This window comes from Electrophorus electricus, chromosome 9, assembly GCF_013358815.1.
Source record: "Electrophorus electricus isolate fEleEle1 chromosome 9, fEleEle1.pri, whole genome shotgun sequence".
NCBI classification, from domain to species: domain Eukaryota; kingdom Metazoa; phylum Chordata; class Actinopteri; order Gymnotiformes; family Gymnotidae; genus Electrophorus; species Electrophorus electricus.
This window is the reverse complement of record NC_049543.1, coordinates 16,681,644-16,696,713: the sequence shown is the minus strand read 5'-3', so window position 1 is coordinate 16,696,713 and position 15,070 is coordinate 16,681,644. Positions and strand designations below refer to the sequence as shown.

The 15,070-nt window shown below is 40.9% G+C and overlaps 1 protein-coding gene across 1 annotated transcript in view; it reads right to left on the bottom strand.

The window, feature by feature from the left end:
- prom1b (prominin 1 b) overlaps window positions 1-13,891 on the bottom strand; it is a 30,085-nt gene extending 16,194 nt beyond the window's left edge. Inside the window, exons 1-4 of the mRNA XM_027026520.2 lie at window positions 13,347-13,891; window positions 4,645-4,706; window positions 4,460-4,486; window positions 3,930-4,135 (exon numbers count right to left, since the gene is read on the bottom strand). Of these exons, the coding sequence (XP_026882321.1) occupies window positions 3,930-4,135; window positions 4,460-4,486; window positions 4,645-4,706; window positions 13,347-13,602 (551 nt within the window). The 5' untranslated portion in view covers window positions 13,603-13,891. The remainder of the gene's footprint in view (window positions 1-3,929; window positions 4,136-4,459; window positions 4,487-4,644; window positions 4,707-13,346) is intronic.
- Window positions 13,892-15,070: the final 1,179 nt, after the last annotated feature.

Below are 15,070 nucleotides of genomic sequence, written 5' to 3'. Positions count from 1 at the left end.
TTCTATAGAGGAACCATATAGTGTTTTCACCAGACACACTTCTCTGTGATCTGAGGGATGTAATACCTTAGACAGAAAAGCCCTTAGGAGAATAGAACAGTGAAAGGACAGTGAAAGGAAAGATTGGGACCCACCTTTTGAGGACTTGGCCAAAAAATACTTGCGAAGCAGTACTGCCAGGCTCCTAAAGAGCTTCTACTCAACTGGCATCAGACTTGAATACAGTGGAACATGTGAAATATCTGAAATAATTGAATCCTGAATAGTTCACAACTGAATCAATAAGCAATACTTATGATTTCATAGGATCTTATTTATTCTTATAATTTACTTTATTCTATATTTATTCTCACAATTCCTATTTTATTAGTTCCTTGTTTTTATCTAGCTCATATGTTTTAGCCAAAACATATGTTAAAACCAAATGCAACATAATTTCCTTCTGCTGTGTATTCTTTTTATGAATGTATAGTTGAATGACAATCTTGAAATCTTGAATCTTGTATTCAGAAATTTACCAAAATGCACCTGTATAGACTACAGTATATTCATGACATTGTTAAAGTAATAAATGAAAAAATAAGCTAAAAACAAATCCATTTATCTCTTATCTCTTCATCTTTCTGTCTTGAAAGCTATAAAAAAAATTTCATTAAACCTGAAAGACTTCACATTACTGAGGAAAAAAATATCTGCTAAAATATAGTGTCCTTCAGCTGCAGCCTGCAAAATATGAAGTTTTCACTCAAAACTCAGAGCTGTCGGGTTGAATTTGGCAAGATTTTACGGAACACATTTGATGTCTTTACGTATTAACATCACATGTACATGCTCAAAAAGAAGGCCTGGCTCGAAAGGCTGGTTACCTGTAACATTAGTGGGTATGTGGCTCAGTGTTCTGAACTGTACAGCGCTGAAAGTTAGTGTATGGAAGGAGAGAGATATGACTGATTATGGAGACAATGACAAACCCAGTTGTCTTCACCCATGGTCAAAGCAAAGAAAAGTAATACTGAGGAGAGTGATCACTGTAAAAATGGAGAGTGACAGAGCTTGAGCTGAGATCAGAATAAACACTGGCTTGGCTTTTTGGAGTGCAGAGTTGGCTTTTTTTTTATTGCAGAACAGGTAAGTTATGTTGGTGGTTTGCTAGTTAGCATTAAAATAGCAAAAATTGCTATTAAAATAGCAAGTCAAATTATTATACATACTGTTTTGGCAATCCTATATATAGAATAATGACTTCTCTTAGCTAAACTGCTCACAACAGTGATGACGGCAATACTAGGTAAATGAATACTGATCAGCTACTCTTAGAGCTAATCTTTCACCTAATTCTTGATGAAGATTATGTATCTGCATTTGCAGGGTCTCAAATGTAAATTCAACATTATGTTGACAACGATGTGATTACAACAGTGGTTATTCACACACATCCTTGGAGAACATTTCCATCACAGAGTTCTGATCGAGTTCTTTTTGAATACTCCTTCAATGTGTTATACGTTCATAATCATCATTTAAATCCACTCAGGAAAATGGATCGCAATGGAACACGATCCACACTAGGAAATATTCTTCTTTATGTTTCATGCAATTACACATCTCCACCAGAGAGGTCACCAGTTCCTCAAACTTACATAACTTAAATGCAACTTTAACTCAGTTTCAGACAACAGTCATGGTACGATATATGCTTTAGGCAGGGTTAGAGTGTAGGGCTAGACTTCTGTAGCACAGATTGCGTTTATTACATAAAGAGAGAGTGAGCTGGATAGTGAGGTAGAAAGGCAGGTACAGAATAAAGCAAGTATAAGAATAAGGCAAGAATAAGGTGGAAATACTGAGAGAGAGAGAGAGAGGGAGAGAGAGAGAGAGAGAGAGAGAGAGAGAGAGAGAGATACACCAGTCAACCATGGCCTACATTCTCTTTCTAGCACTGACTTAGCATAATGATTGTTAACACACACACACACACACACACACACACACACACACACACAGAGGGACAGCATATTTGTTCAGTTGTCCTGCTTTTATGAAACTGCTTTAATGATGATGTGTGGTACTATTAACTGGTATACTTTGATGATGATGTGTAGTGCTATAAACCAGGAGCACCATTTGGGGAGGGCTGGAGTGTTTATGCCTTCAGGACTGTCTGTCATGCCAACTATAAACAGGAAAACTCAAATGTCAGAATATTATTTCATGTACACTGTGTACTTGTGTGTGTGTTTTGGAAATCTAACTACTTACTATAAAAAAGGGTTTGGGAGATGTCAGTTCCCACAAATTCTGAATCACAGCTTGGGATGCAAGAAGAAACCTGAGAAACTTCACACTTCAGTTTTGAACCATACACTCACTGGCCACTTTATTATGTGCACCTTGCTAGTTCTGGGTCGGACCCCCTTTTTCCTTTAGAAATGCCTTAATTCTTTGTGGCATAGATTCAGCAAGGTGCTGGAAACAGAGACCATATTGACATTATAGCATCCCACTTTTGCTGCAGATGTGTTGTCTGCACATCCCAAATGTGACCTACTGTATGGAGATCTGGTGATTGTAGCGGCCTTTTGAGTACACTAAACATATCGTCATGTTCAAGAAACCAGTCTGAGATGTGACAGAGTTATCCTGCCGGAAGTAGTTATCAGAAGACAGGTACACGGTGGTCATAAAGGGATGGACATGGTCAACAACAATACCCAGGAAGGCTGCAGCATTTAAACGATTTTCATTTGGTATTAAGGGGTCCAAAATGTTCCAAGAAAATATCTCCCACGCCATTACACCACCACGTTGCTTACAACAAATTCTGACCCTACCATTCGAATGTTGTAGAAGAAATCAAGACTCATCAGACCATGCAACATTTATCCAGTCTTCTGTTATTAAATTCTGGTGAGCCTATGTGAATTGAAGCCTCATTTCCCAGTCCTGTGCTGAAAGGAGTGGAACCTGATGTGGCCTTTTCCTGCTCTAGCCCATCTGCTTCAAGGTTGTGTGCTGTGCGTTGCGTGTTGTGTTACTGTTCTGTCAGCTCAAACAAGTCTTGCCATTCTTCTCTGACCTCTGGCATCAACATGGTATTTTCAGCCAGAAAATTGCTGCTCACTAGATATTTTCTCTTTTTCAAACCATTCTCTGTAAACCACAACCATGGTTGTGCATGAAAATTTCAGTAGATCAGCAGTTTCTGAATTACTCACATGAGCCTGTCTGACATGAATAACCACATTCATAGTCACTTAAATCACCTTTCTTCCCAATTCTGATGCTCAATTTGAACTTCAGCTGGTCATTTTGACCATGTCTACATGCCTAATTGCATTGGGTTGATGCCATGAGACTGGCTGATTATATATTTGTGTTATCAAGCAGTTGAACAAGTGTACCTAATAAAGTACCCAGTGAGTGCGCATTTTCCATGTTGGAGGAAAGGTCTTTCTCATTGGAAATGATTTCCTTGACAGTTCTTGTAATCTTGGGAAAAAAAAAAACATTTGTGGAGGTTGCTTGGACACTTCTTAGATGAAATGATGAATGAACCAATCATTGACCCCTGATTCACTCATAAGACACAATCACTTGTCTTGTTCCCTTGTAAAAAAGACACTGATGAGACCAAAGCTCATCACTGGGGGATAGAATGGATGCTTCTTCCAACATGCACACCCCATAAAGATGTTCATATTCATCTTAAATTAAGCATTCACTCGTTTTACAGTGTGCTTACTGTAACAGACAATGCAGAGTGATTATTAAGGACAGCTTGATTTCCAAAATAATATGTAATCACAAGCTTTAAAAAACAAGGAGTTAGCATGTGTATATCACCTGCACACATAATATAAATCGCCCACGTTCTGCCTAATCCTGGAACAGGAGACCTTTCGGCAATATGAACTGCGGCGCAAACCTACGCGATGAAGATGGAAGAGAGGAGAAGTGAAGTGGCATGGAAGCTCCGCCAGCAGTCGGCATTCTTGCGGTGCCGCTGGTGTAGCTCGCCGCCACAGTTCCCACAGCAACGGCACAGGCAGAAGCAACAGCCCAGCAGTGGCATAAGCAGCACAAACAGCACACCGAGCATGACCAGCACAAGGAAGCCCAACTCATAATAAAGCACCTGCAGGGAAGAGAGAGAGGAAGAGGGAGAGAGATAAAGGAAAGGATAGAGAGATGGAGAGAGAGGGAGATAGGGAAGAGAGAGAAAGAGAGAAGGAGATGGGGAGAGGAAGAAGAGAAAGTGTGTGTGAGAGAGACACACAGAGAGGGCAATGTGACTTCACCTGTATACGTATTGTATTGTACATCAGAGCAACAGCACTGGGTGCTCCAATTTATGCTAGAGAAACCATGATGCACTTTTGCATCATGGCAGGATGAAGGAGTAAGACAACTGGTGTGAATGTGAGATTGATTGCAGGAAAAGGCGCTCTGGTTTTGTTACCTGTAGTGTTAGAACAATGTTCTCAGGCTGTTGTGCCATAACGTTGAAAACATAGAAAAGAAAGAATATAGACATGCAGTAATATTAGTAATGTATTAGTTTTTTAGTACAAGCAAAAATAAAACACATATGCATGCACATGCTCGCACGCACACGCACACGCACACACACACACACACACCTACCTTTTGGAGCTCAGCTGGATTAAATCCTCTCAAGTTTTGTTGCAAAATCTTTACAATGAAATCTGTAACAAAAAAGAAAGGGCCATTCAGTCAGATTACCTCCTGAGTGCTCCGAAACAAGTTTTGCCCAACTTTGGAACATAGAGATTGTGTCCATGGTCAGTTGTGAATGTGACTGTTGTGGTATAACTAAATGAATCATAGTTCATATAGTTATAATTATAAGTAGTTTCCACTCTCTCCAGTATAACAGGATAACTTAACTGGGTAACTTAACTAAAGATGTCACAGTGACCAAACCACATCACTTGTGTACAGTCTCATACCAAGATATTTACACACCGTCTTAAGTCAACCAAACATGCACCGGTACCAAGCTCCCTGCCATTAAAGACATTTATCATAAACAGTGATGCATAACATAAACATCTGCACAGGTCTCAGCATCAGCAGAGATCCCACACATCCCAACCATGGCCTTTTCTCCCTCCTGCCCTCTGGGAGAAGCTATAGGAATCTCCGTTCTCAGACAACTAAGATAAGAAACAGCTTTTTCCCACAAGCTAGTATGCATATAAACCTAGCTACTCAACCACTAAACATCCAAAACTACAATAAATTATATATTATATATTATATTGTGAAATGCTGCTTAAACATTTGATGCTTACAGTAACCTATCATTTGGACAGTTGAATCTTATCCATGTAACATCCAGATATTGATTAAAAAAAAAATAGCTCATGTTTTTATCTTGGACAAATGGAAATAACCTGTCCCCTTTTTGGAGTGAACAGAGATTAATCACCATGAATTGTATCTACTGTGATCTCCATTTTCAAGCTATCATTATTTAAAAGTTTCCTGACATGCATTGTTGAACAACACATGGATTAAATAAATAAATAAATAAACAAATAAATGCATCAACACAAGCTAATGAGAGAATCTGTGACTTCATCTGTGACTTGTGCATTAGCTTGTAATTGAAGTTGTGCACAAGTTATTACTTACACATGATTGAATTAATGAATTGAGTATATGGGGGAAAATTGTTTTATTTTTATAAAGTAAAACCCAGACATTAAATATGCTGATACCATAGGTGAAAATAGTATTGTAAGGAAAGGATATATGTTACAATTGCTAGTACTGTCACAAATATCCTATTATGACTATATTTGACAGTTCTAGGCAGATATATACAGTTTATGCTATGTGATCATTTTATATGAACTGGGTGAGTATCCTGATGTTATATACATTGTTTTACCTATCATGATGGAGTATTTTTGCCATATTGTCCACAATATATGTTTGATAGCACTAAGCGCATATGTACAATGATGGCAGACCGACAGCTTCAGTATAGTGCCCCTTGATTTCTGTGCTGACAAACTGTGACATAACCAACAGATCACAGGTTTAAGTGTAGTTAGTTTTAGGATGGATACATTCAGGATGCTGTGTTTTAGGGGAACACATAATCAACACTGTATAACATCAAGAACAGGAGGAGCATTGCCAGAGCCCTACAAAATGACCAAACTGTCAGACTCCATGAAGATGGCTTGAGGGCTCAGTGTCCTCTAGTGACCTCTGCTCACAGCTCAGCAGCTCGACTGACATTCACCAGATAACACCAGATTAGCAGGTCCGTCATGTGATAGACACTGTGGTAAACGTTATGCTGCTTGCAACATCTTCCAGCATGACCGGTTTGGTAGTGGGACAGTGATAGTCTGGGGAGGTTTATTCTCATGGTCACAAACCTCCATGTGATAGCCAATGGTACCCTCACCTCTCCTATTCATAGGGATGTCAGAGCCACTGTCAGATCTTATGCTGGTGAAGTTGGTCCTGAATTTCTCCTGGTGGATGACAGTGCCCAGCCTCATGCAGCCAGAGTGTGTAGATAGTTCCTGGAAAACAAAGGCATTGAAGCCATTGACTGTCCCTCACATTCCCCAAACCTGAATCCAATTGAGAGCCTCTGGGCCGTTCTGCATCAGTGGATCTGCATCAGGAGCTCACTGATGCCCTGCTCCAGGTCTTGGAGAAGGTCCCGGAGGACAAGCTCCACTGTCTCATCAGGTTGCCATGACAAAATTCAAACAAATTGGATCAGCCTCTGATTTGATACATTTACAAATAAACTTTATTTTGAATTATAATGGCCTAGCCTTCGTGTTTCTTAGCCCTGGGTTTTCCCTAGTCTTTGTTATAGCCTGCTTCCCTTGTTTGCCGTCTTTTACTCGTGTGTTTGTTTCATCATGTATCCTCGGACTCTTCGTATTGACTCTATGACCCTGCACTACTTTGACTACGACTCTGGATTTGCCCCTAATAAATCTCGCTCTTCTCCTCACTTGCGTCTGCCTCCTTACCACTCACCGTTACAGAATGAACATCCTTACGAGGATGCAACAAGAGAGCGAGACTCTGGGAGGTGGTTGTTCCGGTGGGACGAAACTCCAGCTGTTTCCACACAGTCCAAGTTCATTACGTCTCAGCATCACCAAACAAGAGACAGCAAATCCCCTGGCGCTGCGGGTACATGGGCTTCTCGTCGTTCCCGGAAAAAACAGGTTCCCATGTATTTTGATAACGACAAGAGCTCAGGTAAGCTCCAAGAGTCTACCCATCTTGACTGACGCTGCAGGGGGAAGCGGCTTGCAGCACAAGATGTGAGTAGGCGGAGTGAATGCACAGACAATCCATGGCTATGTATTCCATGTGCACTAAAGCGCAACTGCGAGCTCCCTATCATTCACATGAGCCTTGGGAGCCGCTGACAGGGGTTCTGTGTCTGTGTGTTCCTCCAAGATCTCCCAACCTGTACCTGTGGCTATCCCGCAAGCCGCCCAGCCTGTTGCTGTTCCTGGCGTGAGAGATGCCGCCCGTCCTGATCCAGTTCCAGTTCCCGGAATGAGAGATGCCGCCCATCCTGATCCAGTTCGAGTTCCCAGCGTGAGAGACGCAGCCCGTCCTGATCCAGTTCCCAGTATGGCAGATGCTGCTCGTCCTGTTACCAGGTCTGCTCCTGTGGCCAAGCATCTGGACTTGTCAGACCTGCCTCCGCTGATCACCGCGGACCCCCCGGTCCCGCCACTGCTGAATACCGCAGCCACGCCTCTGGACGTGCTGCCGCTGAATGCCGCGGCCGCACCCCCGGACCCGCCAGTTCCTGTTCCTGGACTGGAAGAAGCCACTCCACAAGTCCCCATGCCTCATGTCTGGCCTGTCCCAGTGGTTGCTCCTCAAAGCTCTTCTGTGCCTCAAAAGGCTGACACTGCTATGTTGCCTGTCTCCTACGTGTCTGCAGAACTGCCTCCTGTTTCACAGGCTTTATGTACCCTGCGCATCCCGCCCAGACCCGTCTTCTGCTGCCTCTGCCCTGGGTTCCTACCTATCCTGCCTCAGCCTGTGTCTCCTGTTCCCTGTGGGCCTCCTGTGTCTCCATTGTTCCCTGCTCCTACTGCCCTGTTGTTTTTGCCTTCTCCGTTGCCTGGTTTTGTTTTTGCTCCTGTTGTGTTCTCTGTCCTGTGCCTGTTTCTGTGCCCATTCTGGTTCCTGTCTCCCTTTGTTTCTGTCCCTGTGCCCACCCATGTGTCCGTTCTGGTCTCCATGTCAGTTTTTGTTCCTGTCCCTTTGTCCGTGGCCTGGTCTGTTTTGCATTTTTGTACACCTCGTCCTCCCTCCCGGCACTTTTGTCATCCGCAGTCTGTTTCTGTTGTGCATTTTGTTCCTGCTCCTGTTGCTACATCTTTTCTGGTGGCTCCTGTTCCTTCAGGTCCTGTGCCTATTCCCGCCTCTGCTCCTGGTTCTTGTCTTGTTCAGTCTTCTCCTGTTGCCCCAGTTATTGTGTCTGCCCCTGTGTCTGCTTCTGTTCCAATGCCTGTTCCTGTTGTCCCTTTTCTGCTCCTGTGTCTCATCAGGGTCCTGTCCCTGCCCTGTGTCTTGCCTGTTCTGTTCCTTTTGGTGTCTCGTCCTAGTTGTGTTTCATTTTTGGTTTTAGTGGTTCCAGTTTGTGCGCGCCCCAGTGTTGGGTGCTTTGGGGTGCAGTACTATCATGATCAGTCCCTCCCAGCTTCCGTGTTCTATGTTTTCCCTGTCTTGTGTATTTTAGTTCCATGCCATTCGTTTTCTCCGCCCCTCATTTGATTTTCCACACCTGTCCCTCATTTAGTTCATGTATTTAAACCCTGCCTTGTGCCCTTGTTATTGGCTGGTCATTGTTTATTTGAATGTTTACTTCATTGTGTTTGTGTTTATTTGAATCTGTGCGTTTATGTGTTTAGGGAATGTTTTTGAAATCCTGTCTGTATATCCGTAAGTTTGTACTCCATGCATCCTAGCCTTCATGTTCCTTATCCCTGAGTTTTCCCTAGTCTTTGTTATAGCATGCTTCCCTTGTTTGCCGTCATGTGTTTGTTTAATCATGTATCCTCGGATTCTCTGTATTGGCTCTATGACCCTGGACTACTCTGACTATGACTCTGGATTTGCCCCTAATAAATCTCGCTCTTCTCCACACTTGCGTCCGCCTCTTTACCGCTCACCGTTACAATAGCGTTTACTGAGAATAAGACAGGCATTACATATGGATTAGTAGCTTGTCATGTTGTGTCTACTTATGCAGGTCATGATACATGTGCAACTGAGCATGTATTTTAAACAGTGTTTTTAGTGCTACCTGTTACTTGGATGGATTAGGTGGTCCTTATATTCAGCCTGAGATCAGGAATCAGTGTGTACGTGTGTGACTTAAACACGCACACACTTGCACAAGTGCACTCGTAACTGTGCGGGGGGTGGAGTTCATTGACCTATGGACCTAGCAGTGACCTATAGATTTGTTCAATTTTAAATACTTGTAAGCTTGCTAAACCTAAATGGGAGATGTAATCACACACACAAACACTAATTCACACACATGTCTGGGGTGAACTCTGGACACCTTAGGAGTAATGGCAGGATTGCAGGATTGCTGGATTTTTTCAGCACAACACAAAGCTAACATGCTTTGGTGAAGAAGTGTGCAAGTTTGTTTTTAACTTCAGTGTATGCAGACAACAGTCTGCACTGACACCTTTTCAGGACACAACATAAAGATCTGATGTGATGATGCCTATTTATTCACTTGTCTTTTCAAGTGAGGGCAGGTATCTTAGTTCTGAAATATTAAAGGAAATCAGTTGCTCACATCTGTCTCATATTGTTATACAGAGCAATGCTGAGGATCATGAATTTAGGAAGTGAAACAGACACGTGTGATTTTCTCCACCCGTCCTTTTGCTATGACAGTTGGACACACACACACACAGATATACAAACAAACATAAATTTGACCTTACTGGTCAGATGAATTTTGTGTAAATAAACACAATGCTGTATTATAATGTCGTTATCAAAAGCGCAGTCAGTTACTGTCACTGTCCAGCTATTCAATAAAAATGTAATAAAAATGTAAATAAACAGAAAAAATATTTCAAAAAACATATAAAAATAATTGATCATAAATTCTATTGCAGGATTAAATTCCATTTACAACTGAATTTGTTTATGAATATGAATTAAATTAAAATTTGTTTAGGTCAATATAAAAAAAAAAATAGTTTTAATGTTTATGCAAATGCATAATGAACCAAAGCAGAAACACTATATATTGTAACATTGTATTATACTAGCATGCAATACACAGGCAAGTCAATATATAGGCAACTGGATTTTCAACTGCTGCCCTTAAATGAATTTGTGGTCCACGTAGACCAATAGCTTAATCTACAGGTCCCCCACCTAGTTAACTTAGCATGGGTTTATAGGCTCTCCAGTAAAAACAGAATTCCAACATTGCTGTAAACGTCTTTTAAATAGTGAACAATTTCAGAGTTCCTAGTGGGGTTGACTGTATACAGGGGCATATGGTTAATCCTCTTTAAGGGAGTTTGCTATTGGGTAATTAAGCCATCTTTGTTTTCTTCTGTTTGTGTTTCTCACTTTTCAGGTAATTTTAATATCTTTCTCTTTCCTTCTTTCTCCCTACCTCTACCTTCTTTCACTTATTCTGGCTTTCCCCTTTCTTCCACAGTGTAGTGTGTTGATGAATGAGAAATGAGAAACTATTGAAATGTCTTAATTACATGTTTTAAATGTAGCTACAAATCACTGCTAGATTACAATAAGGCACTAAAATTACACCACAATCGTTCAGTTCTGGCCCACTTATGCTCTTTGTGTGTGTGTGTGTGTGTGTGTGTGTGTGTGTGTGTGTGTGTGTGTGTGTGTGTGTGTGTGTGCACATCCGTGCATGCACATATTGTATTCATGAATGCATATCTATACAGAACTCACAGGTAATTGTAGTCATCCACTAGATGGTGCATACTGAGCTGCTTTCTTTTGTGAACTGGTGATGGTGCTCTCAGACTCTATTACAGCCTCACATTCACTGGACCTTTCCAAGCTGATGAGGAATTTGATATTCAGCCGCAGACTAAGAAATAAAGCTCTGCAAATGCTCCCCATAAATACAGTTCATGACATAAATTCAGCTATAGTCTACTGTATAGCCTGCAGAATATTTTTGATGTTTCATTAAAATAATAAAACTTGAGTGCTTTGCACTAAAACTGGTAAGTCTGGTTGTAGTAGTAACTAGTAGTAGTACTGGGGAAATTCTTTTCAGTTAGTTACACTGGTATGACACTGAACAGAGATGATACTGCAACGAACCATGTAACACATCATCCCAGGTCACAGGAACAGGAAAACAGGAATGACATTTAATGCTCAAATTCTAAAATTACATGGTGCACAAGACATGTATGAGCCCTCAGGCCCCAGTAGTATATGGTGGTCCTGGGAATTTGAAGTACTTAAACCATGAAGTATCGGCACACGTATGTGGACCCAATCAGAAGAATCTTGAACAAAGTCTAGTTTAAGCTTCACAGTGTTGATGTCACTTGGTGACCATACTGGCTCAGAACTGTAAAGGCACACTGTAAATTAAATAATTAAAATGCCTACAGTTTATGGAATAATACAGCCATTTTATTCTCGCTTTTACTTTTACCCTTATGCTATCTGGGTAATTCATGGTTGTTCAGTGTGCCCTGTTTTATCTCATTTTGTCACTATTAATTATGCTGTGTAATGTGAAAATCTAAGTTTCCATCTCATACAAACAACATTCAGATTCTAAGCACTTAGTAATAAGGTCCAAAAGAGAGAGAAAAGCCAGAGTAATCATACCATCTGTAAATGAGCCTGGGTAGTGGTTATGAATAGGTTTTTTTAATGAAGATTTATTGAAAAACATTAAAAAACAGATGAAGTTTGTGCTGCCATCTGATAAGCAACCATGTAATTTGCTCAAAATTTGTCTGATGTACTGAGTTCAGTTTTTATTTAATTACCAAAGAGAATAAGCAATGTTCTATAACTTTTTTCAGATGCTTTCAGAATGTCTAATTTGTGACAGTGATGAGGAAATAACACATTATATGTGTTTAACACCAACTGGTGGCTAGAGAATACATTTGCAATGTTGATTTATGACTGCTGATTATGTAACACACTGCATGTGTTTCACCATCCACTTAATTATTAACACTCATCTTGTACCTATGCTTTACTACTACAGTCTCTAGCCTAACTGTTGCCATGCACATTTTGTTCTCCACTCTGTTCCTCCTTTTTTAGTGGTCCGTTTCTATCCATGGGAAGACTGCTGATTGGATATGCTTTGGGTGGGGACCATTCTCAAAAATGAGGTTAGATGTTGCACTGGTATACGTTCATCAGGTAACACAGCAATTTGGTTTTCAGTATGCAGTTCAAAAGCTGTCCAGCCAGCCAGCCGTGGTCATGTGGCAAGAAAGTGACCACTAAAGAGGAGCTATAGGATGCTCAACCAAAGTGTGCAAGGCAGCAGACAGAATATAGAGCCCACAAATATGCACCTGTAAGTTTTACCTACAGTGTATGTGCTTGTAATAAAGTGAATGAGAGTGTATTTGTGCATATGGATTGTATACAGTATTGTATTGGTTGTATACAGGTGGTGCATACATAAGGAATAAGCATCTGGCAGCATATGGCACTTAGATTATCAGATTACATGACTGGACAGGTGACTCAGAGAGGACAGCCTAATTAGGCAGATTGGCTAATCGATTAGGCAGCAGGGATTTACCCCTGAAATCCTATTTTCCTCTGCATGCACATGCACACACAGTGTTCTCCCTTGCCCCAAAACTGCCTTATACAAGCATATGCAGGCAACCAGACCTCAGAGCGAAAAAGCCCACCTTATGACTCAAGAAAGTTGTATATAAGCATGGCCGTCTTAGTATGGTTTAGTCATAGCTATTCTCCCAACGCTGAGGATTTACCGTGTCTTTGGTAAAACGTTTCATTTTTACCTATTTTGCTGACTCGTGTATTTCTTAGATCCCCTCTAAACAGCAATTAACCCTTGGATGGGCAGACTACGGAGTGTGCCGTGAAGAGCTTACCTGAAACCATGTATATGCACCTCGGTGCTGTGCGAAACGGGCCCTCTAAATGTTATCGACTTGATTAGGTTTTTTTGATAGCATCCCTACACTTGCGCCATGCATTTCTCCAAACTCCGGCGAAAAGAAGAGCTGCACTGATATGCTTTTTTTTTAAACCGCTGTTAACACCGAACTCACCTTTTGGAAAAGGATTGGGTTGAACCATGTACAGAAACGCATGAACCAACTGAAAAAGACTTCCGATTGCTCCTGGCTCATAGAGGGTCTGCGTTTCGTATCCCACCTCCGGAACGAAGCCGAAATCCAAAGTTTCCAATGGTACCATGTTCAGGTCCGCAGGTGGCGATTCTGTGGAGCTCTGTAGTTCCTCGTGGGGCTTGCTGGAGGTGAAGCCCCAGCACATAAGCAGCACGAGCCCGACCTTCCACGCCATGCCTTTTTTAAAATAGGAATGGCTTATAACTAAGTGAATTAAATAGTTTTATTCTTGTGAGAAGGGAGATCCGTTTGACGTGGAATCTTTTTGGACTGACATTAAAATTAAAACTAATTTACTACTAATTTAATTGAACGTTAAAACAAATGGAAAAAAAAACCCCAAAAGGAGCAGAATGCGTTTAGGCTCCGTTATCACGATTCTGTTTTATAATAACATTCCTCCTTTTGCAACGCGTCTCCGGGACGCTTTGATGGATAGGGTTTCCTCTAAACCTGTCTTTCAATCCTCGAAATGAACCTTCTGTCGCTCGTTCCAGCTCTGTGGGGTATGCGCGTAACCGTAGGTGTATTCTGCGCGCACGCGTGTTTGATCAGTGTGCGTACGTGTGTTTTTTAATGCTGTGAGCACAGCAAATTCTGTACCTTCTTCGTTTTATAAGTTAACGATAAACGTTATGTTCTAAAGATATCGTTTTGCAGAATAATGTCTGGAAGGGCAGTTTTGAGACACCTGAACGATAATTTATAATAAATTTGAAAGTGAATGCTTGAGTGAGTGTTTCAGGAATGTGTATAAGGAATACATATTGTCCATACTGAAATAATCACCTCAGTTATTAGCACAGTCACTTTGTAACAAAGCCTGTCTGTGCGTGAGATTACGTGATTCTCTCTCGCACACACAAGGGTCTTTTATCCTCCTGCAGTTTAGCAAATCCAGCCAACCATCAATAACAGAACAGAACCCACATTAGCTGTTACAACAAAACACGTTTTATAATTTTTAGACCTAAAATGCCTTACAATAGTTTAGAACGGATATTGCCATTCCTGTATTTACTTTAGGCTACAAGTATTTTTTATCTGAAGTACGGATGTGATTTTCCTTAACACCCAACTAGCTGTTTTAGCGCAGTTTTGTACAAATCTGTTTTCCGCTTGTCTATTATTAGCGACGTTAGATCAGCGTACACTGCCGTCCTACACAAATCAAATTCGACACAGTAGGGATTTTAGATTCATTGCAGTCAAATGCAAGAATTACTTAGCCTCGCTTTACAGTTCAGTCCATAATATTTAACTATTGTTACTGTACCATTTTGATTGTTTTGGCACTGTAGTCTAACGCACTGAAACTCAACCGATGATTAATGTAATGATTAATGTAAAGATAACAATGTCTTCTTTAATTCGAAGTCATTTACCTCTCCATTAGCTAAACCACAGTGGCACCACTGCTATTTTAAAAACAGACCCCATTTAGGGATTCCTCTAGGAAAATTAACAATAATAAAATCAGTAACATCATCATCATCATCGTTAAAAACAACCCAGGACAGTGGCACTACAGCTACATATACCCAAGCTAATCTTTCACAAATAGTTTATTTTGGGTCCATTTTACTCTATACATTTTTCAATCCATTGTACAGATATATATTTTATATTAACTGTCTGTAAGA